Source organism: Cavia porcellus, unplaced genomic scaffold, assembly GCF_034190915.1.
Source record: "Cavia porcellus strain 051 isolate PalLab524CR breed Dunkin Hartley unplaced genomic scaffold, mCavPor4.1 scaffold_21, whole genome shotgun sequence".
Taxonomy (NCBI): domain Eukaryota; kingdom Metazoa; phylum Chordata; class Mammalia; order Rodentia; family Caviidae; genus Cavia; species Cavia porcellus.
Window position 1 is genome coordinate 25,805,282 of NW_026947504.1, and position 26,206 is coordinate 25,831,487.

The 26,206-nt window shown below is 47.5% G+C and overlaps 1 protein-coding gene across 1 annotated transcript in view; it reads right to left on the reverse strand.

Annotated features, from left to right (window-relative positions):
* The window catches only part of Prdm6 (PR/SET domain 6), a 97,300-nt gene extending 81,299 nt beyond the window's left edge, over positions 1–16,001 (reverse strand). Inside the window, exons 1-3 of the mRNA XM_063232441.1 lie at positions 15,862–16,001; positions 14,869–15,487; positions 7,392–7,696 (exon numbers count right to left, since the gene is read on the reverse strand). Coding sequence (XP_063088511.1) covers positions 7,392–7,696; positions 14,869–15,472 — 909 coding nt within the window. The 5' untranslated portion in view covers positions 15,473–15,487; positions 15,862–16,001. The remainder of the gene's footprint in view (positions 1–7,391; positions 7,697–14,868; positions 15,488–15,861) is intronic.
* Between the last annotated feature and the right edge of the window lie 10,205 nt (positions 16,002–26,206).

Here is a 26,206-nt window from a genome sequence, read left to right on the forward strand (position 1 = left end):
TGGGTGAAATAGCGGCCTGCGTTAGTGACCAGTAGCTCTAGATATCAGAGAATGTGCTTATTGTCGATGATCATTGCTAAAATCTGTCTATACCACACTGGAACAATCAATTCTGTAAATGATTGCAATAATCAAGGAAATTGCCTAATTTATAAATCCTTGCATACAGCATTTTAATGGATTCCTCTATTTTAATGCTGATGTACTCAGAGCTAAATGAATTGTTGTCTGGGCTGTCATTACACAAAATGATAAAAACATTCCGTGGTGGGGAAACCACATCTCATGGATATTCAGACCCTGAGCCCATAATCACTCATTAGTGACTACCACGAAAGTTTCCCCCTGCTAAGGAAGCTGCGAAAGGAGCAAAGGAATGATGGGAAATATTTGCATCTGACCCTTTTGACAATCCTTGTTAACGTTTTGGAATTTGAAAAATTACATCACGATGAACTGTAATGTGCAAGATGCATCTAGTGCTAACAGACTCATCATAATAGGTTCTCTCTCGTTTTTGTCTGATACGGTGCCATTTTACCTACAAGTCGAGGTCAGTAGGCCCAGCACCCCTAACTTCCAGACTGCGTGTTACATCCGCGTGGACAATGCTGGATGTGCCCAAGCATGTGTGTGACGTCCCGATCCCTTTGCTTCCTCTAACAGCTAAATCCATGGGGGCTGCCTGGAAGCCCACACTGCATGCTTAGCTCTTCCCCTAACCCCACCACACGCAGATTGCTCTTCTAAGTTAAACCTTGGCCAATTGATTCCAGCCAATAGTGGGCTGTCAGTGCTTTACTTACTGCTCAATCTCACTAACCTGACATTTATGGTGCACTGATTGGCCTCTGTCAGTGGTGCTGGTTGTAAATTCACTTTGAAAAGCTTTGTGTTAACAGCCTTCAACCAGGCTCCAAGAAGAGTGCGCACAGGCAGCCTGACAATTGCTCGACCTCCTGCCCTTATTACAGTGAGTAAATCAGGGTTTGAGCCATTAGGCTGGAGCCTGAGGCCTGCACAAAAAGGACTGACATGACGAAAGGTCAACCTCTGTCACACATGTGTAACAATTTGGATAATGGAATTCTGTAACTTATCGGAGTGAGGTGGCAAATGCTTACAAGGAAAAGTACATTCTGCTCTAGTTATGTTAAATACTTACATCAGAATCTGTATTTCTTGTGTAAATACATAAAAAAGGTCTGAACTCATGAAATCTTGGACTACATATGATTCTAAAACAGAAGGAAAGAGAAAGAGACACAGGATCGGCATCATTCTATACCTAGGCACTTTTAGAATGGCAAAACGTTTGCCCCATATGACCACGTATGACATGCACCCTCTGAGGAGACAGGGCTTTGATACTGTGGGCAGGATTTCCCATCTCAATAATATACGGTTTTCCATATTTAATATTTTAAATCTATATTATTCTATAACTATGAGGGGTTCTAGGGTGACATATAAGTTTTCTCAAGTAATTAAAACCGGTTTAATATATGGATGGCAACTCAGGGGTAGAATACTTGACTACTATGCATAAGACTCCAGGTTCAAATCCCAGCACTGGAAAATATAAAATAAAATCACCATTGTAAACAGTTTTTTCAAACTGCTTTAAATAAGAAGGCTTCTCTGCAGCTTTCTCATAACGGTTTTACCCTAACTACATTTTCATCAGATTTCTGCTACCATGTAGTGATGGGGTGGTGGCAGAATCTGTCTAACCAGTATCATTCAAGAGTCTGATTTCACTTTCTACCTCCTACTTTTAAGATAGCGTGGAAAAGAGAAAGAAAATTACATGAGGGAAGAGAATATGCGGTTATAAACTACAAAATTCTCATGACTCATTTTCTTCCCAATGACAAAATGGTACCAATTAATAAAAGCAATTTGTAAACAATATGTAAACTAAGTGAATGAGAGAACTCATCCGGTGGGGACAGAACACGTGAGCCATTATACAGTATTTGCAACCAGCACACTGGAGTATCACAAATATGTTTAGATTAAACCTCATTCATGTTAGAATTTCCAAATAGTTGTCCTAATCTTTTTAAAGCAGAGTCATTTGTAGACTTAGAAAACCAAGAGTGGCACTGGGCAGAGGAATACATAAACCAGGATGACTGGGAATTTAAATGGGCCTTTTCAAAGCCAGCTTAAAATATGAATTAAGTTTTGATTTTTAACACAATGCTGGAGACCATTCCAAGAGGTGGCAGATGGCTTTACAGTTTATGTAAAACTACAAAATGTTCACACTCTATCAAACAGGCGGTACTATGAAAGACATCCTCAAATCAAATGAGGCAGAGCCAGAGAGACGCACCAGCTGCTACTCTGCATAATTTAAAACATATCGTAACATTACTATGGTTTTCAGGGAGAAAGTATTTGAATTTCACAAAACCAACATACTCAAAACCAACCTGACAAGCCGACTTACTATATTACATGATAAACTGCTAAGAAACATAATTTTTATTTCAATGTAACTGTGACAATCATATAATTCTATCCCGTGGTGTTTTAGTGAATCAGGCCAAAATGAGCTAAAGTCTCTAAAGCAAAATATATAGTTACAATACTATCACTGGAACACTTTTCTAAATGATTTTAATTCAAATGATTAATTTAAAATGATTTTTTCAACATCTAAATATAAGCAAGTGGGTAGAGTACTGCAAATATGGAATTGGGTCATTTATAAAAACATACGTAACACATTTAAAACGTGAAATCAATTCATTTCCTCCTAGCACCAATTACCTATGATGGTTGTGAAATATAAAAAATTAAGCAATGTGTAATGTATTTTTAATATTAGTTTTCATTAACATATTTTGACCTAAGCTAAATGGTAATGATGAAAAATGGCCCATTTGGTTACAGTAATACTCTTATTAAATCTAAAATAGTATGGCACAAAATCAAACCACAAAAAGGCCCTTATTATGTTATCCTTGATTTTCTGAAGAAAAACAGTGAACGTTTCCATAGTTCAAGTGAAAATGACACACACAAATTTATTCAGGCAAAGACAAGACAGATTCTGTAAAATCAAATTCCTTTCTAGTACCCTGACTGTAATTCTAATAAGTCACTACATTATCTCAATTAGCAAAATTAGGTTAGGTTGAAAACAAGTATATTTTATTTTGTCACCTTTGCTAAAATTTCTGTCAAATCACACGTTAGTTGAAAAGCCTGAGTAATTCTAGTCTATCTTAAATTGTAACTTTATTTTAAACTTCCTTATTCTAACCCAGTAGAATTTTAAGTACACACTATGTACATTCCTCAGGTCTACTTATATTAAATTCTGATGTTAAGCAAAAAGGGAAAACCATGTGCAACTAGATTAATTTATGTCAAGGGAAAAGGGCACATTAATAATTGAGATAACTTTTTCATAAATGTTGTAATCAGATGTGCCTGTTCTCTCCTTTATTCGAAAACACATTAGGAAAAATTATCTCATACTAATCAGTAAGAATTAATTGTTGAGAAAAATTCTATTTTTTTCCAAAACATTCAGATTTTATTTCTAATAAGTCCAAACAGCTAGCAATGTACCACGCATACAAGTCTTGTTGGAGCAAATGAATATAAGCAAAATGGCTGTTTGAAGCACTTTAAAATGATTTATTTTAAAGTATCTGAATTTGCTATTTTTAGAATACATTAAAATTTAAATACCAAAGCAAACTGACCAATAAATAACTAATTTGACTTTTATTTTGCTAATTTCCTTAAACAAACAAAACACAAAACAAAACAAAAAAAAACTTGTATTATTGCCAGAAAAAGAGAAAGAAACAAAAAGAAAAAAAGAAAGAAAAAAAAGCTCTTGGGATTTCCAAAACACCTAAAAGATTTCAGTACTGAAGTAACAGAATATATTTAATTTTCTTTAAATGCACAAAAAAGGGCTGGGGATTGAGCTCAGTATGGGAACACTTGTCTAACAAGCAGGGGGCCCTGGGTTCTGCCTCAGCACTAAAAAATTAAAAAGCTAAACGCACAGACAAAATATTAATTTAAAAATGCTTACAGTAAACCAACCACACTCTTCATGGCTGATATGTACTAAAGAGTCCTTTTTCTACAGAGAAAATAGAGTTGTTAGTGCCTGAAAAAAAGTAGTAACTAAAGTGCATCTGTTTCTGTAATAGCTTTTATGTCCATAATAAAACTATGAACTGTAAACTACAACAAAAACACAACATCTACTTGGAAATAGTGACAAGAAAAGACTAGTGATTCGTTTATTGTATTGAAATAAAGAGAAGTAACTCTGGTGATACCTAACAGAATATGAGTACTAAATTCTAAATATAAAGACAGTTCTTCAATAGCAGATATCTTGAAAAAATGAGGAAAAAAACTACAGTTGACTTTTGAAATGAAATTGTCATGAGTTAACTATTTTAATTTTTTAAAAATATCTGCTTCATGTTAACATGATATTCTGGAAGATATCTAAAAGAATATATTCTTAAATAGAGATTTATTACACATGTCATTAAATAATTACTGCCAAACATAGACCTACAGTGTATCCCAATTACTGATTTTTCTCATATGAATAATATAATGATTGAAGTGCCTCTCTTTAGGTTTGAAAGGAAAGATTAACATTTAAAAATAATCCAATATCACTGAGTTTTATTGGATCATTGAACAGAACTGTTTGCAGTCTCACTGTTGGAATGTCCACTTTACATGCTATAATTTTGTGACTTGAACAATTATTTTTAAGATGACAATATGTAATCCATTAACTAGTGATTTCCTACTGTTTATTTTTTTCTGTAAATCTGTATAACTTGTACCCTTTCTCTGATTTTTTCTCCTTAAATAAAATTTTAAAAAAGAATAATCCAACATTTAAAATCTTATAAATGTAACTTAAACAGTCATGCTTCAATTTTTTTACACTTATAATTCATATCTTATATGTAACTATACTAATAAAAATCTGAAATGTATTTTTTTTTTTTTGGTGGTACTGGGGATCGAACTCATGACCTCACACTTGCCAGGCAGGCACTTAAGCCACTGAGTTAAAATTCCCAGCCCCTGAAATGTATTTTAAAAGCATTTTATCTTATAAATAAACACAGACACTAAATTACCTGGCCCCAGTTAATTACACTGTTTGTACTCTCCCAGGAGACAATTTGCATGGGCAAAGTTTTAAAGTCCCTTCAATCCCCCAAATGTAAGTGATTCTAAATGTTACAGGTGATAAAAATGAATAGGTTGATTATGTCCCGAATTCAAAGTAGAAACCTATAGATCATCCAAGCACACACCCAGTCTTTTACAACACAAACAAGGTACATTCCCTACACATTTAATTAACATACTCTAAGCAACAGATGAAACTCAGTTTACATCTACTAAGTTTCAAGGAAAACCCTGAACTAAATTTCCCAGCTTGTTTAGTACAAGAGAATTTTAACACTGAGTACAAATGGAGGCACAAAACTAAAGGTTCCCTAGTTTTCAGTGACAATGTGTTATAATAGTCTATACGTGCAGTGGCCTCCTGCCAACATCCCAATTATTCTGAGCTTCCTGGAAAAAACGAAAAACAAAGAACTATGGGATTTTTTTCACATTTACGGTTTTGTCCTCTGCACTCTAAAACCAGGCATCAAAGGGCCATGTAGAAGTGTTCAGCTTACCATCTCCAGAAAGATTAAATCTCAACAAATGCTTCATGATTTCCAAAGAGAAGTACTGACAGACCTTTAACTGTATAGAATTAGAGTGCCTGGTGACAGCGCTAAATTATGAAAAGTGCCTGGAAGTATTTTATAAACTTTACACTACATTGGAGTTATAGTTAATTAGAAACAAAAATCAAACAGGAAATCTGCCAGAAGCTCTGACTATGTCCCACTTGTCCATTGTCTTATGTGAAAGCTATGACGTCACCTACACCTGCGTTAACTATGTACCAAGCTGCTTCTCACTGCCAGAAAGCAGGTTTCTAGAAAGTAAATGTCTGTTTCAGACAAATATTGTCTTTGATAATACAAATCTGCTTGCTCGGTAACGCAGACGCACCCATTTTTACCCTCACTCAGCCTGAGACTGAAAATGTGTAGCTTCCCAGTAACAGTGTAGGTAGGAACTGTACGCTGGAACTCAGGGCTGGACTCCAGGAGGGCACCAGGGAAGGAGGCCCAGGCCTCCCTCTGGCCTGTGAGCTGTGCACTCACACAGTGGCTACTCCTCCCTCCCGTGGAAGAGCTGTCCTGTGACTCAGGCTCAGTGCCTGGACACCGACAGGAGTGTGAGCGCTGTGGACCCGGGTTTGCTTTGCCCAGTGGCATCCACCCTGGGTCTGATACAGACAGAGTAGGGCCTTGGTCTGAGTAGATTACTGAGTCCCATGAGTTTTATTTAGTGAATATGAGGCAGTTCACAACGCTGACCATGCTGACAAGACTGACTGAGCATAGCGCGAGAGAGACAGAGCAGAAACAAACCATTATTGGGACACGAAGGCCCATGTCACGCCAGTCTCTGGTAACTCAGAAGCTGCCTTTCTGACTTCTACTTCATTATTTCATACGGCCACGGTCAGCCAGGTGTGCACATTACTTAATGTGACGGCTTCCAGCGCCACGAGTTTCAAAAATAACTCTCCATAGATGAGGGTGATGAAAATCAGGGGGGGGACCTAACAGTAAGTCTCTGCCTCTTCAGGAGTGGACCTCAGCGATCAAATAGAAGTCCTGGGAGAACTCTCAGTTGAACATTTTTTCACACAGGTTATTTTTAAATAATAACATCACGTGTTAGGTTATATAAAAGTGCTCCTAATTTTACCCTTCTATTTTGTTGAAAACTATAATCTCACTTTATGGAGAAAGAAGAAAAATTTGTGATTTTGACTCACAACATGATTTGCAAAGAACTTGCACTGTGAAAGTTGTGAGCTGTGTTTTGGTCACTCACACTGAGCACTCAGGAAGTTGTTTTTACTCAAGAAAATAAGCCTGAGGCTTACCTTCCTGCCCCTGACACAGAAACACGTGGGCAGGGCTTGCAAAGGGACTTGCAGGTCCCCCATCCCCAGCTCTAACACCCCGCATGCTCTACGCCATCTCCTGGGCTGTTTTCTCTCCTTACTCCAAATTCAGAGAACAAGGGTCACAAGCCCTTTGCAGCTGGAACCCAGGCAGGCTAGGGTGGGCCCTGCCCCTGCCCCTGCCCCTGTCCCTGCCCCTGCCCCTACCCCTGCCCCTGCCCCTGCGCGCGGGCCCAGCTCTCCAGCTCTCCAGCTCTCCAGCTCTCCCGGCTCCCTCGGAAGCTGCTGCCCAGGTTCCCGGCCAGCCGGGGCAGCACGCGGCCTCACTCACCTCCCAGAGATGCTGCGTGTTCCTCACGGCGCCCGCCTGCACCTGGTCCGGGGCCAGCAGCACGCCCTGGAAAGGCCCGATCCAGGTGCCCTGCTGGATCCTCTGCGCCGCGCAGATGCCGTAGGCCAGGCCGGGCACGGTGCTGGTGCACAGGCACACCTCCCGCGGCAGGTCGCGCAGCCACTCGGGCAGCTCGGGGGGCGCGGCGGCGGCGGCGCTGCTGGTGCCCACGAGCCGGCGCAGCGAGTGCAGCGGGCCGTGCATGGGGCACTCGCCGTGGCGGTGGTCGGCGCACATGTCGCAGCCTGCGGAGACAGGGGCGTCAGCGGGAGGCCCTGCGCTCGCCCCGCGTGCACACCCGCGCCCTCCTCGGCCCCCTTTGCACGGACAGCGGAGCGCTGACCTCCGAGCTGGACTCCGGAGCTGGACTCCCGACGGCTGCGCCGCCGCTGCCCCCCGGCCGTCCGGCCAGGGAAGCCTGGACCCCTGAACCCGGCCCGGCCCTGGGCGCCTGCGGGTGGACACTGGCCACAGCGGCCGACGCCGGAACCGGGAATGGGCGCTCAGTGCTCAGCTGGGGACACATCCAGCCCTGGCCTGAGGACACCCGGGCCCCCGGAATCCCCTGCTGCGGGCGCACCCTGTCAAGCTGACCCTCCGACCCACCAGACCTTCACGCCAGGCCGAGCAGGAAGCCTAGGCCCCCCGGGTAGCAGCGGGCCTGGTGGAGCCCCGTGTGTGCGCCCCTGCGACCTGAACCCCTAGCCCCGGCTCCCCAGGAACTCTGGGGCACTGGGCCAGACTCAAGGCTGATGGAGGTGGGGAGAGCCGGGCACCAAGGATGGTCCGGGCAAGGCTGGGCAGGTGGGGCCCAGCACGGGTCCCAGCCACCCACCCCACCCCCAGACGAACAGACAGACCGAGCCCAAGTGCCCAGGACTTCATTGCAGCTGGGCCCTGTTATGAATCCATCAGTGAGACAGTTTCCATGAAGGAACACGAAATTACAATTCAGCATGGTGAGCTTCTTAGTGGGTGGTGGCTGGTTATTTAAGCATCCTACCTCTCTCCAGGGAGGTGCTTGGCTACTCAGCCAGGACACTCCACCCGAGTGGAGCTCAAGCAAGGGGGCACTCTTTAAGGGTGTGCCCTGGCTATGGTAAGAAGCAACAGTGTGTCTCCTTCGCAGAAGCTTCCTTGAACACCAAGGGTTCTTCTGCCAGCAGTGTGCTAGACCAAGCCTCCATGTCTAGCCCTAAGGCTGAGGTGGGGATATGCAGACACGTAACTGTGTGTCAGCTTCTCAAAAACACACATACTCACTGCCTTGAGCTTTTGACTGTGAAAACAAAAACTTCAGAACAGTGTGGAAGTGCAAAGACTAAATACTCACGATTTCTAAGAACCTACTATGTGTCTGTCTTGAACCAAACTATCACCATATTATCTCAGTACCATGATTCCCATTGTACAGATGTGGCCAATGAGGCTCCTCGAGCACTGTAAGTTGATCAAAGATCAGCAAAGCTAGAAGGTGACAGAGAAAAGATTCACAGTTGGGTCTACCTGACACCAGTGTTTCCAAAAGTGAGATCAGAAAGACTACTGAAAGATGGAAAATTTTACACCCAGACTCATGATTCAATCAATCAATGGAATGGAAACATTTCACTGAGATAATTATTTGAGGGCCACAGAAACTGCTGCAGCATGATTGAGTTAGATATTTCTCTCCCGTGCTCTTAGAGCTAAATAAAATAGAATTACTATGAGAATTAACTGGTAATGCCCATAATTTGAATGTTAGTGTTTAAATATAGATTGGCCTTTCAGCACCTTAAGCAAAAATAACTAAAAACAAATGACAATAAAACAAAAACTATATTCCCATGAAAATAAATGTAAATCATCCCATGGAGCGCCTTAATTGATATTTCCTGTCTGGCTGACTCAATGAAGCAAAGAACAAGAAGCAACGGTATGGTATTTCCTATCGCAACTCCTAATAACTTGCACCAGGCTCCACTGACTTCTAACATCACCACATGGAACATCACATCAACTACGTCAGTAATAAAACAAGAAGTAAACTCCAGCTACCGTCCCCATAGACAAGCAATATTTGTAATGAATAAAACTACACTGTCTTTTCTCTAAAATGTTTCTCTAAAGCCCTCTTCAGTTTACTGTTTCATTTTTCTCTACAACATGTTGAAGTAAACTTAATAACTGCATTTTGCAGAATACTGAAAAACAGAGCTTTCCCCATTATCTAAGGAGGCCACCTGTTTGTGCAGACCACCACAGAGTCAGAGCACTCAATTCACTTGATTCACACCACCCAATATGAATCTTTGTGAACCACTTCAGCTATATCATAATAATCTGTCAAAAAAGTTGACTGCCATCAAAATACATGCTATATCAACACTTTTAATATACAAAACCTTCTAAACTGAAAACATTTTATTTCTAACCCAGAGGAGCTTGACGGTGTTTAAAACAATAACCCATTTCCCAGTTGACAAATACCTTGCATGTTGACATTCTAGAAAAATATTTCTAGTCAGTGAATCGTAAACACCTGTATAATATTTGATAGGGAACTCATCTATTTGGAGACACATATGTACATGCTCTATGATATATAAATATATATCTATTTTTACACTATGCAGCATTCTAGGTAAGCTGTACATAAATCCATTTGCATTCATAAGCAGGAGGCAAATAAATGTTTCCACACTCTCTTAGATTCAGAGAAAAAGCTTTTGTATACATTCATAATTATTGCTCATAAAAAGTTTTCTCTATGTGTGAGCGGTATTTTTATAATCCTTAAAGCAAGATGCACTGAACGTTGCCTTAGCACCAGGAGCATATGCAGCCTGGTCCCTCTTCTGCCTTGACCAGCTCTCTTTGCATCCGTGGGGAGGCAGAGCCACACTTGGCTGCAGACCTGTTCACCTGCTGACTTGAGAGAGCAGATGTCACCTTTCCTCTTTCTTGTCCTTATCATGTGCCTGGCTTCACAAGTCATGTATAACTTCTATTATGTTAAATCAACCTACTTTAAGGGCAAGGGAGCAGTTGGGGTATTTTTCTTTCTCTTGTTAAGAAAGGTGAAATAAAGAACACTCCAGAGCTGCTGGTATCTCAGAGACAGACAGCATGTTGGGAGCAGGAGAGGTCCCCAGTGCTGGAAACTGCAGGCCTCTACTCCCCAGAGCCTTTCTGAAGCCCTCTGCAAAGAGAGCCCAGGCACAGCTGGAGAGCTGGCTCCCACCCCCTTAGCAACAGGGGCCCATCAAACTGTGCATCCTTCCCAACCCCTAGGTCAGGGCCCTGAAGCTTGGATCTCCCCCTGCAGCCACAGCCCCATCTCAGCCCCAGAGGCGGCCTAGTGCCGCCTGCTGGTGGCCTGCACCTTGCAGCCAGGCCAGGAAGGGTGAGAGGTGGATGGGGCAATGGCAGACCAGTGCCCCAGGGGACTCCTCGCCCTCGCTGGATCCAACGCCTGGGCTCCCTCGGGCTCCCCTCCACCAGGATTCCCCAGCGGAGGTCAGGACAGGGTCAAAGTGGCCATGGAGTGGCCACCCACCCCCTAGCCCCCCACCCCATGCGCACCATCACCCACCCAGCCTGATCCACAGAGCAGGAGTCTGAGCACTCCACAAGGTTGCGGAGAGGAACTCATTGGCCTGGTCTACTGCAGGGCCCACTTGGGCTGGGCCCTGGACCCCATGGAAGAGACAAAGGGGAAGCAGAGAGGAGAGGCAGGAACGTGGCTTTGTCTCCTGATGACTGTATTAATAAATTAGGGGAGCACCAGCGTGAAAGGGCGCGAGCACTGTGGAGATAAAGCTCCCGGCCCTGGCCTGCGAGGCTGCACGGACAATGGAGATGATGAATAGGAGCCCGCAGAAGAGATCGAAGCGGGCCTGGGCTGGCTCCACTCTCTCCTACAAAACTATAGGGCAATTAATTGTGGCTTGTCCCCTCATCCTTCATCTCCTTGTGGCACATATCGATGGCGATTACTGCTGATGGACCATTTTATCACCTTAAATAAACAGTCGCCACCCCTTCTAACCTCAATCTAATATATGGCTCTATGTTCAGTTTCAGGGCGCTAGATAACGAACGATGTAAAACAGCTAAATCATGTGTGTTCCGGGATGGGGCCAGCCTGCTCATGAAAACAGTGGGGGGCAGCATAAAAGCCCACGTCAGGAGGGCCTCCCTCCCACTGGGGACCAGATCAGAAATCCGAGTCCTTGCTGGGCTTTGACACCAGGAACCTGGAACAGGCAGGGTACAAGAGGGCGCCCTGATGGTACAGGTGGAGCCCACTCGCGGTGGCCCTGGGCCTGAAGCTTTCCAAACGGGATTAGGGTTTTCAAACTGGGTGGGAAGAGATGGAGAGGGCAAGAAAAAAGAAAAACTCAGCCTCCTTCCCTCTTTCCCAGATTTTAGAACTGGGCTCCCAGTACTGGACAAACTGATATCGGCCCCAGGTGTCTTTCTCCCCAAACCATTGGCCAGTGCTGCCCACCAGGAAGCCTTCAGCCCTGCTCCAGCCCTGCACACACCAGCTCTGCTCCCTGGCAGGAAGCCTCCCATAAATCAGGAGGGCTGGGGAAGTTTCCTGGTGACCTATCATACACACTCTACCGGTCTTACTGCTTGTCGCCGCTCAGGTGGACAAGAGGGACTTCTCCAAATGGTGTGAGAACTAACTGGCTCTGCAGAGACATGATCCTGGGTCTTCCCTACAAACACCAAGTGCACTCCTGACTACCTCCCGCCGGCTTCTTAACAGCTCCCAGAGCCAAGGGGCACGCCAGTGCGATGCAGCCTGGTGAAACCAATGCACTGGGCAATCCAGTAACGAATGAGGGCAGCAACACGAGAAAGAGCCCAGCCCTGTGTGCAGGACTACAGGACCAGCACTGAGCTTCTGAGGGAGAGAAAAAGCTTCCACGGGAAAGTGTGCTTCATCACTGAGTAAACCAAGACTCCGAGGAGCTCACGTGGGCTGGCTTGCAGTCTGGGCTGTTTTAAAACCTACAAGTGTGTCCTGAGTATATAAAGACTATATACACCTTCCTTCCCTGTGGCATTCGCCATAAATGCCAATGAAGTTTCAGGGGGAGTGTTACTGAGTTCTTCTCTTAGGGAGCAATGATACTGTATTGCTGATCCCAGGCAAAAAGTTATACTTCCGAAGGGAAGGGAGAAGTCAACAGGCCCCCTTTCACCCTAGTTAAGAAAAAACAACTGGGCAGCTTTTAAAATGCAAGGTGACGAAGCAACGCTGAATGGTCATTGCACAGAATTGTTTTAGCAAGAAAGAGCAAAAAATTAAAAGGAAAACTCCGGAAACCTACACACGCTGAATTAATAGCAACTCCCTCCCGCCTCCACCCTGCCTTGCATCACCTCCCTCCCACAAACACCCCCAGCCTGAGGAGACCTCTGTTCGCAGTCTTTTAAGTGAACACGCCAATTCCCAAGCCAAGGGAGAGTCTTACTTTCTCCAAAAGATTTGTTTTAAGCCTCCAGTTAGATTTAACTCACCTTTCGTTTTTTGTAAAATACACCCCAAGTTTCAAAGACAGTGCCTAAGCCTGCTTGCCCAGAGAAGTTCTGAGATGTTGAGCCAACCCCACCGGCTTATCCGGCTTATCCGGAGCTACCCCAGCTTTCTGTTTTCCTCCTCAATGAGCCTTTAATTAGTGAGCAGCAGCGGAGCAACTCTAACTTCCTTTTCTGTCTACATTTTCTTCTGTACTTTGAACACTGAAGCAGTTCAGCGGATTCAAAGGGAGACACCAGACGATTAACACAACAGGAGTATTTTAAATAAAATTAGAATTCTTCTCCTTTAACAGGAAAAGATACCCAGACAATCAACTGACTCAATATTCACATATTAATTAGTAACTTAACCTAGTTCTTTCTCTGGGCAGTCTTGTTTCCTCTGGTGAAAATATACCAGGTCTCAAGACTGTAGTGTAAACAATCTAAGAGATTCAACACACAACCAGGACCTTAGAGTGTGCTGGCGGTGTCTTTTCCAGCACAGGTTTAATTCAGAAAAGAATCCGCACCCTCCAAGAGGACACTATTTCACTTAGCAATAAGAAATGCCTTTCTAAAGCATTTTTCACTTTTTATTCCCACTCAGAACTGCTCTAAAAACAACTCATACAAGCAATTCATTAGGAAATACGTATTTGAAATTCACTAAGAAAATATAATTTTAGAAAATGTCTTAAAACTGAAATATAACAGTTCTGAAGGATACAAGAAATTAAAAGTGAAAATCTCATTTTAAACCAATATTTTACCCTCAGGATCTGGAAAGGAAAAAAAAAAACAAATGTAACTGCTCTTTTTGTTGGTAATTATTATTTTCATTACAATTACCTCTAACTATTGTTAAACGATTAATATAACCTCACTCACTAGGTCTATGCCCACCCGGTGTTCTTTCATCAAAGCACTTTGGGACTTAGGTTATTTTGCTCTTACAACAAATTAAGAAGTTCGTGGCGCAACTTATTCAAAATAGAACAAAAATAAATATGTATGATCAACTTTTCTCATAGAAACACCAGATGAAGATTTAAAAAACCATGCAGAATGAACGCTGATTCTTCAACAGCCTGTACTGCTTTCAACTAACATTCTTAATCTGCTTTAATGTTATCGAAAAAGGTCTCTAAAAGTATGCTTAATGCTTAATCCTCCAAACTTAAGGTGTAAATGTATCACAACTTCTGAAATTGCCAAGCAAAAGGAAATGTAAAGCCATACACGTTGTTGATTTTCGTTCAGAGTTTTGCCTCAAAACCTCCAAGTACAGTCCTGTGGATAAATGTCTGGAACTGCGAGTGTGGAGATCAAACCGTAAGAGTTCAGTGTTTACGCAGGCATTTATCGTTTGGTCGAGGGAAGAGGAGAGTAAGTCTTCTAAGTTTCTATCACCCTGAACTTTTTAAAAGTCCAGCGTGGATTGCACGCGTTTGCCTGATCGAGGATGCGCGGAGAACGCGGGATTCTCAAAGCACGATCCTGCCCGGACCCGGGAACTTTTTTCTGCAAGCGGCGGGCACGGTTTTTTTCTACCTTTTCTAGATACACTGTAGACCCGAGAGCAACGCCCGTCTGCAGGGCGACAGACCCGCCGCCACCCAAAAGTCGGCGCACCCCGGACTCCGGGCGGCCCCCCAACATCCCGGGGCCGGGGGCGCGAGGCCGCGGTCACTCGGATGCGGGGCGGGGACAAGCGGACCGCGCAGCACCGGCCGCCCTGCTGCCCGGGGCGCGGGGAGCCCCCGCCACGGTCCGGCAGGGGGCGGAGGTCACAGGCGCGGGCCGGGCGCCAGGGTCCCCGGCCGCGGCTGGGCTGCGAGCCCCCTGCAGACCCGCCCGCTCGCCCGCCCCGGAGAGCGCCGCCGCGGCTACGTACGGTTGTTGGGGTCGCTGGTGTGCTGGTTGAGCGGGATGATCTCCATGCGCTGCTGGCCGTACAGGTAATAGTCCAGCTCCTCGGCGCTGCAGCGGAAGCGCGGGGCGCCCCGGCCGTCCCGATCCCCGCCGTGGCCGCCGCCGCACTTGGCGGGCCCGAGCCCCGGGCCGGCGCCCAGGCACAGGTCCTTCGCGGGCAGCGGCTCGGCGGCCACGGCGGCGGCCAAGGGCGCGAACACGGGCAGCTGTGCCACGGGCAGGGCCGAGAGCCCCGCCAGGGCGGCGGCGGCGGCGCAGGAGGCGGCGGGGGAAGCGGAGGCGGAGGCGGCCGGGGCGGGCGCGGAGGTCAGCGCGGCGGAGGTCAGCGCGGAGGTGGTCAGCGCGGCGGGCCTCGGGCGCAGGCTGTCCGGCGTGGGCTCGGCGCGCTCCGGGGGCGGCGGCGGCAGCGGCAGCGGCTGGGACGCGCCCAGGGGACCCGCGGCGCCTCCGCCCTTCAGCGGCCCGCCGCCGCCGCCGCCGTGGGGGAAGAGCTGCTGCCAGTGCTGCAGGTAGGCTGGGTCCACCTTGAGGAAGGCCGAGCCGCCGGGCTCCCCCGGCTTCAGCATGTCCGACGCCTCGAGCTGGGGACAGAGGGCGGGGTGGGGGGCGCGCGTGAGCCGCCGGGCCGGGCAGGAGGCGCGCGCAGGGCGCGGGGTCCGGAGTCGGTCTCCCAACTGGACGAGGCGCAAAGTTTACTCGGTGCCGCGGGCGGGCGGCTGGGGGACCCGCGTGCACTCCGTGCCGCCCCGCCCGCAGCCCCGCTCCCTCCGCGAGGCCGCAACTCGGCGGTGGCGCAGCCCCTGCCCTCCGCAGCGCCTCGGAGCTGGAGCCGAGCGGCGTGGCGCCCGGCCGCGGGGCCTCGGAGCCGGGAGACGCGACGGCCTCGCCCGCGTTCCCAGTCGGGGCCGCCACCCCAGCACCCGGGGCTCTGGGCCGGAGAGGAGCCCCACTCTACCTGCAAACTCAGAGCCGCTGGCGTGCGCGCGTGTGTGTGCGTGTGTGTGTGGCGGCGAGCGAGCGGGCGGGCGGAGTGCGTCCCGGGCAACTACATGCCCCAGTCGGCGTGGGTGGTGAGCCTCGCGGAGCGGGCGCCCGAGTGCCTCTGGGGAGACGAGCGCAGGACGCGGGAGCGCCGGGGATGCGGAGCGCCGGGGGCGCAGGGGGCCGGGGCGCGCGGAGCCTCGGTGGCTGCGGCGCTCTGGGCCGCTGCGTCCCGGCTCCTCCGCTGCGCTCTGGCAGCCTCTGGGTTGGACACGTGGGTTTTACGACAGCACAAAATACAAGTGTGTGTGCGTGCGCGCGAGTGTGGTGTGAAGAGGACGGAGGGGGTGGAGAGGAGGCGGGAGGAGGCCGGGAGCGCGGGGAGGGGAGAGGAAGACGGAAGTTCTGGCTCGGCCGCCTTTCGCTGCCCGCGCCCCTCGCCGGCAGACGCCTTCTCGGCTCTCCTGCCCCCTAAAGCTTTGGCATGCAGCGTCCTGCTTGCTTGTTGTGTCTCTTTCTGACTCTGCTGTGTCTTTTCTAGGTGTCGGCTAAATGTCTGGGTCCTGAACGCCGTGGAAGTGCAGAAGCCACAGTGCATCTCTGCTTGCGCTCCAGTCCTTGCGCCGAGCGGAGCGCGCTCTGCAGGACGAGGAGATCCCGTTCACCGACAGACTCTGCGCTCCATCCCGGCTGCATTTTTCCTGGAGTGCTGCTGGGGCCAACGTCGACTCGCTCGCCGAGCAACCTAGCACAGCAAATCCTCTGGGAGAAAAGTTGGGGGGAGGATGGAGCGCCAGAGCGAAGCCCTCGGTTCCGCCGCTCAGCAGTGAGGATCGGCGGAGCTGGAGCTGGGAGCTGGGAGCTGGGACTCTACAGAGCAGCTCGTCCCGGCGAAGCTGTAGCCTGGCCGGGGCCGGGAGGCGGCTGTGGCGGTCTGCACACGCCAGCGCTCAGCCAGGCCACCTCTAGGGCGCCTTCCTAGAGGACTCCTCCCTCTCGTGTGCTGTAGGGTCAGGGATCCAGAGCTTAAGTCTGGTGCCGCAACTGATTCCGGATATGGGAGAGGCAGTTTGCCTTCTGCCGCCTGGGCTGGCCCCGGAGTCGCATAGGTTTCTCTGGTTAGACATGGTCTTCGGGGATGTAGGGTGACGCGCAGCCCTCCCCCCCTTCCTATGCCCTCGGAGAACTTTGGGCCACATTCGTTCTGCGTGCGTTCTGGCGTACACGAATTAAGCACCTGTCCTCAGCTCATCCACGAATCAGGCGCTTGGCATTGATGATACTCGGTGGTAGAGGACACCGACAGCTGGGTGAAAGTGACCGATTCAGGCGCTTCCCCCTCGCCAGAATTCTGTCCACACCACACGGGAGAGACATTATTCTTTTTCCAAACAACCCAATTAATTTAGCATTCACAACTGAAAATGTAATAGTCATCCTTTTCTGATTTCAGCTCGCTTTTCTCTTCCCACTGCTCATTTTATCTGAGCATGGGAAACTCGGTGTTTAGACTTTGTCCAGGTCTCACTCATGATCGCTCAATGTTGGTTGGACCGAAAATGTTTTCACTGGTGTGGTTATGACAAGACTATCGGTCATCCCTGAGTAGATTGCTAGAACCCAGGCCTAAAGCAAACACAGGGGAACCCACACCTCTGTAGACCCCCCAAGTTAACCAGACAGTCTTCACAGACTTCGGATAACTCTGGGGAAGGGAGGGTGAGTTCCTGGGCCCCTTTTCCATTGCAGCCTGCAGAACTGCGGTGAAGCCGTGCTTTTTGCACCTTCCCAAGTTCACTGCTGAGAAACCAGGATGCTTCTCGCTTCTCAGTATGTTGGGATAGGCAGGTCCCACTGAGGATAAAACCCAGAGGCAAAGGCAGTGACTGCCCACACTGGCCAGGAGTCCCCAAGAGTCTCTCACAAAGCCCTCTCCCACTGCAGCAACTGCTTCAGAGGCCTCATGTGCTCCACACTCGGAGTGTGTGTGTGTCATCCTAGCACAATTAGCTGACCAGTTAATGAGAGCTTTACATGCGCTAGGTGTGGGTTGGCACTTTGTGTACATTTAGGTCACCTAGCATCCATGCTGGAAAGCATTATCATTAATCCCACATTGTTATCAAAAGGGACCCAGCAAGTACAGAAAGGCTATGTAGGTTGCCTGAGATCACAAAGGAGTATCCTGACCCTGGCCAATGGAGTTACCAAGTGCACTTTCCAGCCCCTCCTAAATGAGTCCCACCCTCATCCCATCCAGACTGGATGGAGGATGCACTGGAGACTTGTGGCTTGCTTGGGGCCAGGAAAGAGGTATGGGAGGCCCCCTTTCCCTTAATGCTATAAATTGGACAATTGTCCTGTTAGATTCCATCGGCATCCCTAGGCAGACGGAAGAGGGGAGAAGAGGGGACTCTAGGTCCCTCAGTGTGCAGAAGATGTGGCATGAAGGGGACAGGCAGAATTGGAGCTTAGCAAGCCTTCAGGGGGAGGGAAAGCAAGAGAGCCACATGGAAACCTCCCCGGCAGCTCTGCAGCAGCGCTGGCAGAGGCAGCGGTGGCACCATCCTCTCACCTTGGGCACAGGCTGAGCAGTGGCAGGGAAGGGTGGCTGCGAGGTAGGTTCTACTGCCAAGCTGGACCTGAGGTCACCAACATGGCTGCCTGTCCCGAGGGGTGACTGGAAGTGAGCTCCTGGGCTGCAAGGATGTATGTGATCCACCCCCAAATCCACTCCTCTCCTCTTCAGCGCTTACTACACCATGGAAACAAATCACTTCGACCACTTAGGAAGCAATCAAACCTTTATAAAAATCCATGGCTCCCAAATCGATGAGTGAATATTTGCTGGGAATTTGTTCCGGAGAAATAAATAAGGTGCATGAGTGTATTAGATGCAAACGGGGGACACAGTGGTGTTTTTCTTCATTGATTAATGACCTCTAAAATGAAACAAGTGGGAAGAAGAGTTGAGATCGATAACTTCACTACCCCAAATTTATCATTTTCTCTAGAATTCCTCCCGCAAAAAAACCCATCCTTAAGAAGCCCATTGCACCCTTAGCCGGGGGCAGAAGGCAGAGCAGGAAGAGACGAGAAACACAGGAAAGCAAGAAGGACGTCTGCTGGCAGAGCCTTTGTCCCATTTCCTTTGACACACAATTAAAAAGTTTGCTTTCATATTCATTCTTTCCTGGGGGGAGGGGCACGAGTGGTAGCCGGCTGACAGGACTCCAATAAAGGATTCACAGCACTCCCCTGCCTGGGGTGCTCGGGCTCTAGGTTTAAGGTCATGGGTGGCTGAGTTAATAATTCATTAATATAGACATTTATTCAGAAGGGTTCTCTGAGATCCACTCTTGCAGCCTCCTCCCAGAGATTTATTTTCCTGAGAAATGGATTGGGGGGCTGTAGGGTTGCAGGTGAAGAGGGGGTGGAGGAGAGGAACAAGACAGGCTGATTGCTGTGGGAGGAGCATTCACTTAGGCACGCTGTGGACCATCCCTTTAGCCTGTCATCAAAAACTTGGTGGAAAATATGGGGCTCTGGCTTTCGGTGGTCCTTTCTCCTGCTACTACAGATGTTCGTCTGCTTTCGGAAAGCTCCTTTCCAACACGATTTAGCTTGAGGACCTTAAAATGCAGGCTTGGGGAGACTGACAGCAGCCTACTGGCAAACCACAGTCCTCAACAGAGGAGTATGCAGACTTGCTCAGATGGGAATCTAAGAGATTTCTTCTTCTTAAGCATAGGCGAATTCTGGTGGACACTTTGGTCCTCAGAAATGGGACAGTGAGAGCATTACAAAACATCACACAGAAAGCCCAGGTCCTGAAGTCTGTGGATGTAAAGAGTGTGTAATCGTTACACAGGGACAGGTGCTGTGGAAAGCAATAAAAGATGAGCCCATAGATAGGAGGAGGAGATATAGTGCACATCCACCGCTCAGAGAAGAATTTTTCTACAAGGTGAAGTGGAAATAGACTTAAAGCAAGCCCATGCCTGTCTGCCCAGAGTGTGACGTTAGGTCCCCCAGCCCGTGGCCCAAAACAGTACAAGTGCCCCCTCCAGAAAAGCCTCTGAGCCCTTCTGCAAGGGATATGTTTTTTCAACTGGCCACACGGGCTTCTCTTAGGATGCTGTGAGCTATGCAATACCCTTTTGACAGGCCATTCACCATCACATCTGTTGGCATCACCTCATCACTGGTGACCAAAACTCTGACACTGCGGCCCACCTCAAACTGTCCGGTAGTCAGTTTCTTCCAAGGCCACATGACAGGGTGCGATTAATGTGACTTTCTATGCTGAGGTTTGTAGGAGGTGGCTACCAGATCCTGATCTCAGTCTCTGCTGGGCTCTGCACTCCACCTCCATCCAGGGTGCTGTGAATCTGAGATGTGTGCACAGAAAAATTGGAAACAAGAACGTCCGCACCGTTTATTTTAATCACTGCGGTCTGCCCATTGATCTCTTTGCATCACCTCTTTTTCCTTACTCAGTGGTAGAGTTTGCCGAGCAAGGTGGATGGAGTGGAAGGCACTTTCCAGCTTAGCCTGAGGAAGCAGGTCTCCCCTCTGTTGAAGCAGGAACCTGCCACTCACTGGACACACCTCCTGGGCACTGCACCAGCTCTCCTCTTGACACTCAGGCCTCAGAAGGCATTTTGCTAGGTCAGAGATGGCTTTGGGAGAGAGCGCGAGCTCAGACTATTTCTGAGCACTCTCTCATGCTCTGCCGGGCTGAGGCAGACAGCACCTGTTCACTGTACTTGAAATGCAGCAGAGCACTGGAGTTCCTTTCACCCAGGTCACCCAACAGCTGTCACTCGCACAATGCCTCTCAGCCACTCTGGGCCTGATTTGGATTTGACCTGCTGACCCCGAGGTGAAAGGCTCCACAGTCCACCATCAGTCCCTGCAGCCAGTCCATTCTCTCAGGAAAGCCTCTAAATATATCCTTCCCATGTCCAGGGAAACCAGCCTTTATACTTTGCAAAGGTCTTCTGAGTTTAAAACGTATCTGTGACAGTTCAGTCGCATAAAGATTTAATGAATCCCCACTGAGAGCAGAACAGCTGCACTTTAAAAAAAAAAAAAAGTCTGGATAAGACAAGGAAAAGTGAAGTACTTAGACAAGGAGAACTGTCCCTTCGGGTACTTAAGGATTCCCTCCACTATCTTCTTCCCATTTACTTTTCCCCCAGAAATCTAGTCTTCCATCCTGCCAAGAATGGAAGAATAGACAAACCTAACCAAGGTAATCTTACAAATTGACAGTGATACATCATATCCAATGAGCACCTCTAATGTGGGAGAGACTGTTGACAGAAACCTTTGGGAATAATCTCTACTTTGAAGTTCTAGCCAATGCTACCTGCCTGAAGGACAGTGCTCTTTTAGGATCCTTGTCTAAATTAGTCGAAGCCTGCAGGCCTTAAGTTATCACCAGGACAGTGCCTCTGTTTGGAATTAGGAATATATGCTATGGTTGATTCACATCTCGAGGGCTGGCAGTTCCTGGCTTTGGTGGATTCCTCTGTACACTTGTGACAGTCTCAGGAGCCAGGATGACTTCTAGTTACCCCATAAACAAGAGGGCCTGAGCTCTCCCCACAGGGCAGCCTGAGGAACCAGACCCTGACTCCCACGGGCTCTTACTTACCCTGCAGGCACCCTGGCGTGCTTCTCTCCTGTCCATCCCCACTTCGCCTGGCTGGACTAGAGTTCTTACCCTTCCCTGAACTAGAACAACTCTATGTCTTATATAAAAGGACTATCTCTGGTAGTTTATGTCCTCCTTAGTCCAGATTTCTAAGTAAAGAAAAAAGAGCCTAGTGTCAAATTCCTTTTGGAATAGGAAAACTCGTCTTTAGACCTGCAGATACTACACAGGTTGCAGTGCAGAAAATCAAGAGTGTACATTTGGGGCCCCTGCCCTCCATGATCTCATAATATGGTAGTGATTTAGAGACCCAGCTTTCCCTCAGCTCCCAGCTCTGGGGCCCATAAGTAGCATGAGTTCAGAAAACAGAACCCTATCACACTAGTGCAGGAGATTGTCCAGCCAATCTTCTCAAGAGGAGTAGATGTCAAAGATATTCTGCATTTGGTGGACAGAGAGGAGCTAGAGATGGGGATTGTAGGGCGAAGCGGCACAGGGAGGACCCTGCACACAAGTGCCGGAAGCCCCAGGCGACTTCTCCTCCTTTATTCTTGAGAACAAGTAGCTCACTGGTGATCCCATGAGAGTGAGCATGTCTTCTTGGTGGCCCTCCGTTGCATTCCAGACTTTACACAATGCTTTCACGAGACTGTCTTAACCTAAATATGCTCAGGTGTAAGTCTGGGAACCAACTGACAAATTCAGACCCTTAAAAAAAAGTTAAGGGGCACAAGGTGAAGCCCGCAGCGCAGCAGAAGGTGCTCTGAGCTGGGATTTGGTAACCTTAGTGATGCCATTTCATGGCTCTGGGTAGTATGAGCTATGGTTTTGTTGTTTTCATTGTTGTTTGTTTGTTTGTTTCTGGGGTTTTGTTTTGTTTTTGCAGCAATGGGGATGGAGACCAGGACCTCCATCTTCTACTTTTTAGTCTTTCATTTTTGAGGCTAGAGTCGCACAAAGTTGCTAAATTGCCCGGGCTGAGCTGGAACTGGGGACCTTCCTGCCTCAGCCTCCTGGAGGTGCTAAAATCAAAGGCATGCAGACACACCCAGCCTGAACTTGTCTTTTGATACATTTATACTGTAAAGAACTATTGGTATGGGGGGCATGAATAAAGCTGAGAATTTCAAAAGATTAGTGATCCAAAATAATGTAAGAAAAATGTTTTATAAAAACAAATCCATTTCCCCAATGATCCTTACACATTAACTACATATGATTAATTTCCTTTAAGAAGGAAGAAAAAAAAAGAAATTAGAGAAAAGCAATGCAACATTCCCGAGATGCAAAAAGAAAATCACGTTTACATTGACTACTTTTATACATTACATTGACTGCCAGATTCCTAAAAAGAACTTTAAAAGGTGATCCATAATCATATATTCTAATCACTTTTGGTTATACCCCAGCCAGTCTTAATTTTTTTTTTTTAATTTTGAGGCAGAGTCTTGCTAATTTGCCCAGGCTGGCCTTGAACTTAAAATCTTCTTGCCTCAGCCTCCTGAGAGGAAGATATTATAGGTGTGTGCCAGCACTCTGAGGACATTTTTGTGGTTATGTAATTGACAAGAGACATAAGAATATTGTTTGAAAAATTAACATTTTGTAAACTCAGTGGTTAACAATGTGGCTTTTGAAACTGTTGCTCAGTTTGACAATACTTTGAACCTTCCCTTCTTGTCTGCCTACACTGGCAAGCATTTTTTTTTTTAAGCATTTTCAATTGGAACATATGTTTGGGTCTACAAGTATTTTATTTGGCAGCAAACTAATAGTTTGAGTATAGATTTCAAAATCAAATGTTTGTTCCATAAGCAAATGTTTTGACACAGAAGCGTTTCTCACGATTGTTTCCTCAAAACAAATGTTTGACTTGGAGCCGTTAGAGAAAGCTATGCACTCTTCCAAACTTCTTCCTTAGGACTGTCACCACCATTCTGTCACCTCCAAGGTTTCCTGTGGGTCACATTTTCTTACAGATCTCCACAGGTTGCTTTATATTTAGGGCTAGTCCCAAAAAATGCTTCTTAAAAGTGAATGCAAACATTTTCAAAATCTTTTTCTTTATAAAAACAGACTGCAAGTACGTGCATGTGTTACAATAATGTATCTCAGGCGTGTAGGTGACCATCTGATTTTTGATACAATTATTTGTATCAGTTGTCTTTTCATTTTCAGATAGAATTATGAGAAGGAATGATAGGAACCCATCCACTCCCTTTTCTTGATGACAAGGACAAAAGGTTACTGAAAGGGTTTTGGCCTAGACAGGACACTGTAGCCAGAAAAGCCTCAACCGGAAGCAGGAAGCCCCTAACACTCCCCCCCCCCACCCAGGAAGTTACCTGTGATGCCATCTTTCTGCCCCTGGAAATTTACATATGATGCCAAACCTAGGACCAATGGGCTATCTGTACATCCCTAATGCCCGCCTTAGGTTCCACCCCAAACCGAGGCTACTTACATACCCCCAATGCCAGGTGTCCACCAGAGAAATCGCCGGACGCCAGCGGTGGGGGTGCCGGTCATCTCTCTCCGTGTTCTCAGAATAAAGGCCACTTTTTATTTTATACTTCTCATCTTTTGGAAATATTTTTCATCTTTTGGAAATAATTCTAGCATTTGGTGCCATGACTTGGATTGGCAGGCAATTGACTCCTGGGACACACCCAGTTGAGTTCCCTAGCCGATAACCAGATAACATCCTGGATTAATCCCGAGCTTTTTCCTCTCCCAAGATGTCTTGTCGCCAGCCACCTGCACTCAGCATCGGCCAGATTGATTTCAGGTGAGCACTCCCCAAGGAACTCTTGGCCCTGGGCAGCCCCAGTCAACTGTTCTCCCCGTTTGAGTGTGTCTGTGTATTTTCACATCCTTAGGACAGCCCAGGGCAGGGTTCTTTCTGGGCTAAACTGTGTCCACACTCTATAAAATCTCTCATGTTCTCTGGGTTCAGATAGCCCAAAGCAGAGATTTTTGGACCGCACACACTGAAAGGACTGCCTCACTTTCCTTAAAGCCTCGCGCGTTCACGGGCAAAACTGTTACTGACCCCAGACGGGCTCCACTCATAAATCTCTCAGTGATGACTGGAATATATGAGTTTTTGGAACCATAGCTGCCTCGTGGTGCCACAAACAAATGACGGCTTGTTCTGGACCACCAGCTTATTTCTTGCCTGAATCAGTCATGGGGAACGTATTTTCTAACTCCCAAAAGACGCCTTTACAATGCTTAATTTTCAATTTATGTACTCTAAAAATTAAAAGTACCATAAAAACTAAACAATTAACTTTTTACTGCCAGGAGGTCTGGCCAACCTACCCGCTTATCAGCAAGTGCTGGCCCAAAGAAGGAACATTTGACCCCTGCATTCTCAGGAATTTGTATGATTTCTGTCAGATGGGCGACAAGTTATTAGAACTCCCTCATGTTCAGGCCTTTCTTGTTCTGAGAACACGCCAGTCTCTCATTGTCTTGTGCTCCCGCTGAGATACTTTTAGCTAACTCTACCACGCCGCAAACTTTTCCATCCTGCCATCAGGATTCACTTGAGGACGTTCCTCTGGTGTTTTCCCTGCCACCACCTGCCTACCCCCAAATTTGTTCCCTGCCGTTACCTCCCGCTGGACCGCTCTCCCCTCCCCCTATGCCTGATTCTTTCAGCAGCCCTGGTCCCAATGCGTCACAGTTACCTCCTGCTGTGCGATTGTCTCCCTCTCTGCCTTCCAGGGCCCATAACTCTCCCAGCAACTCTAATCACTCTGTTGCGCTTCCTCAAAGTCTCCGATTTCTTGTTCTCCTGAGAACTCTCTATCACCTCCAGCATTCTCACTGCCCGCCCACCATACTAGGTCTCGGTCACTATGTCCTTCCAGCAGGCCACGTAATTGTTCCAGCTTGCGCTTGGAACAGTCACCATGTTGCAACCTTCTGCCACGTGGCATGGTGCCGCCATGTTCTGGGCCACGTGACAAGGCACCGCCATGTTCCCAGGACCCTCACTGTCAACAGGCTCCCCCTTGTGGCTCCTCTTGTGAACTGCAACAGCTGCCCTGTTGCAGTGCACATGATGCTTCACTGTGCTGCCCACAGCAGTCCTCTCGCTGCAGGGCACACAGTGAGACACCATCTGCCTGTGTTTCCCAGGGTGACCAGCAGCAGCTCTGTAGCCGCTCTACAGATGATTGCTCACATGTGCCTACCGGACTGATGGCTGCCCAATGGCCCTCTGCTCCGGAATCTTTTCCTCAGGCTCTGCTACCACTTCGGGAGCAAGCTGGCCCCGAGGGACTTGTTAACATCCATGTGCCTTTTTCCCTTTCTGATATATCCCAGATTGCCCATAAATTAGGTAGCTTCTCTGTTGACCCACAGAATTATATTAGGCAATTTGAATTCATTACTAATTGTTATGATTTACATTTTAAGGATGTTTGTGTGATTTTAAATACCACCCTTAGCTCACAAGAGCGAAATCAGCTGTGGCAAGCAGCTCGAGAAGAAGCTGATCACAGGCATAGGGCGAACATCACTGAAAATGACCCTGGGCCTGTAGCTGTGCCAGATCAAGAACCTGACTGGAACTATCAGAATGGACAAGGTTCAAAAAATTACATAAGATGATTGAGTGTCTGATTGTGGGCCTTAATAAGAT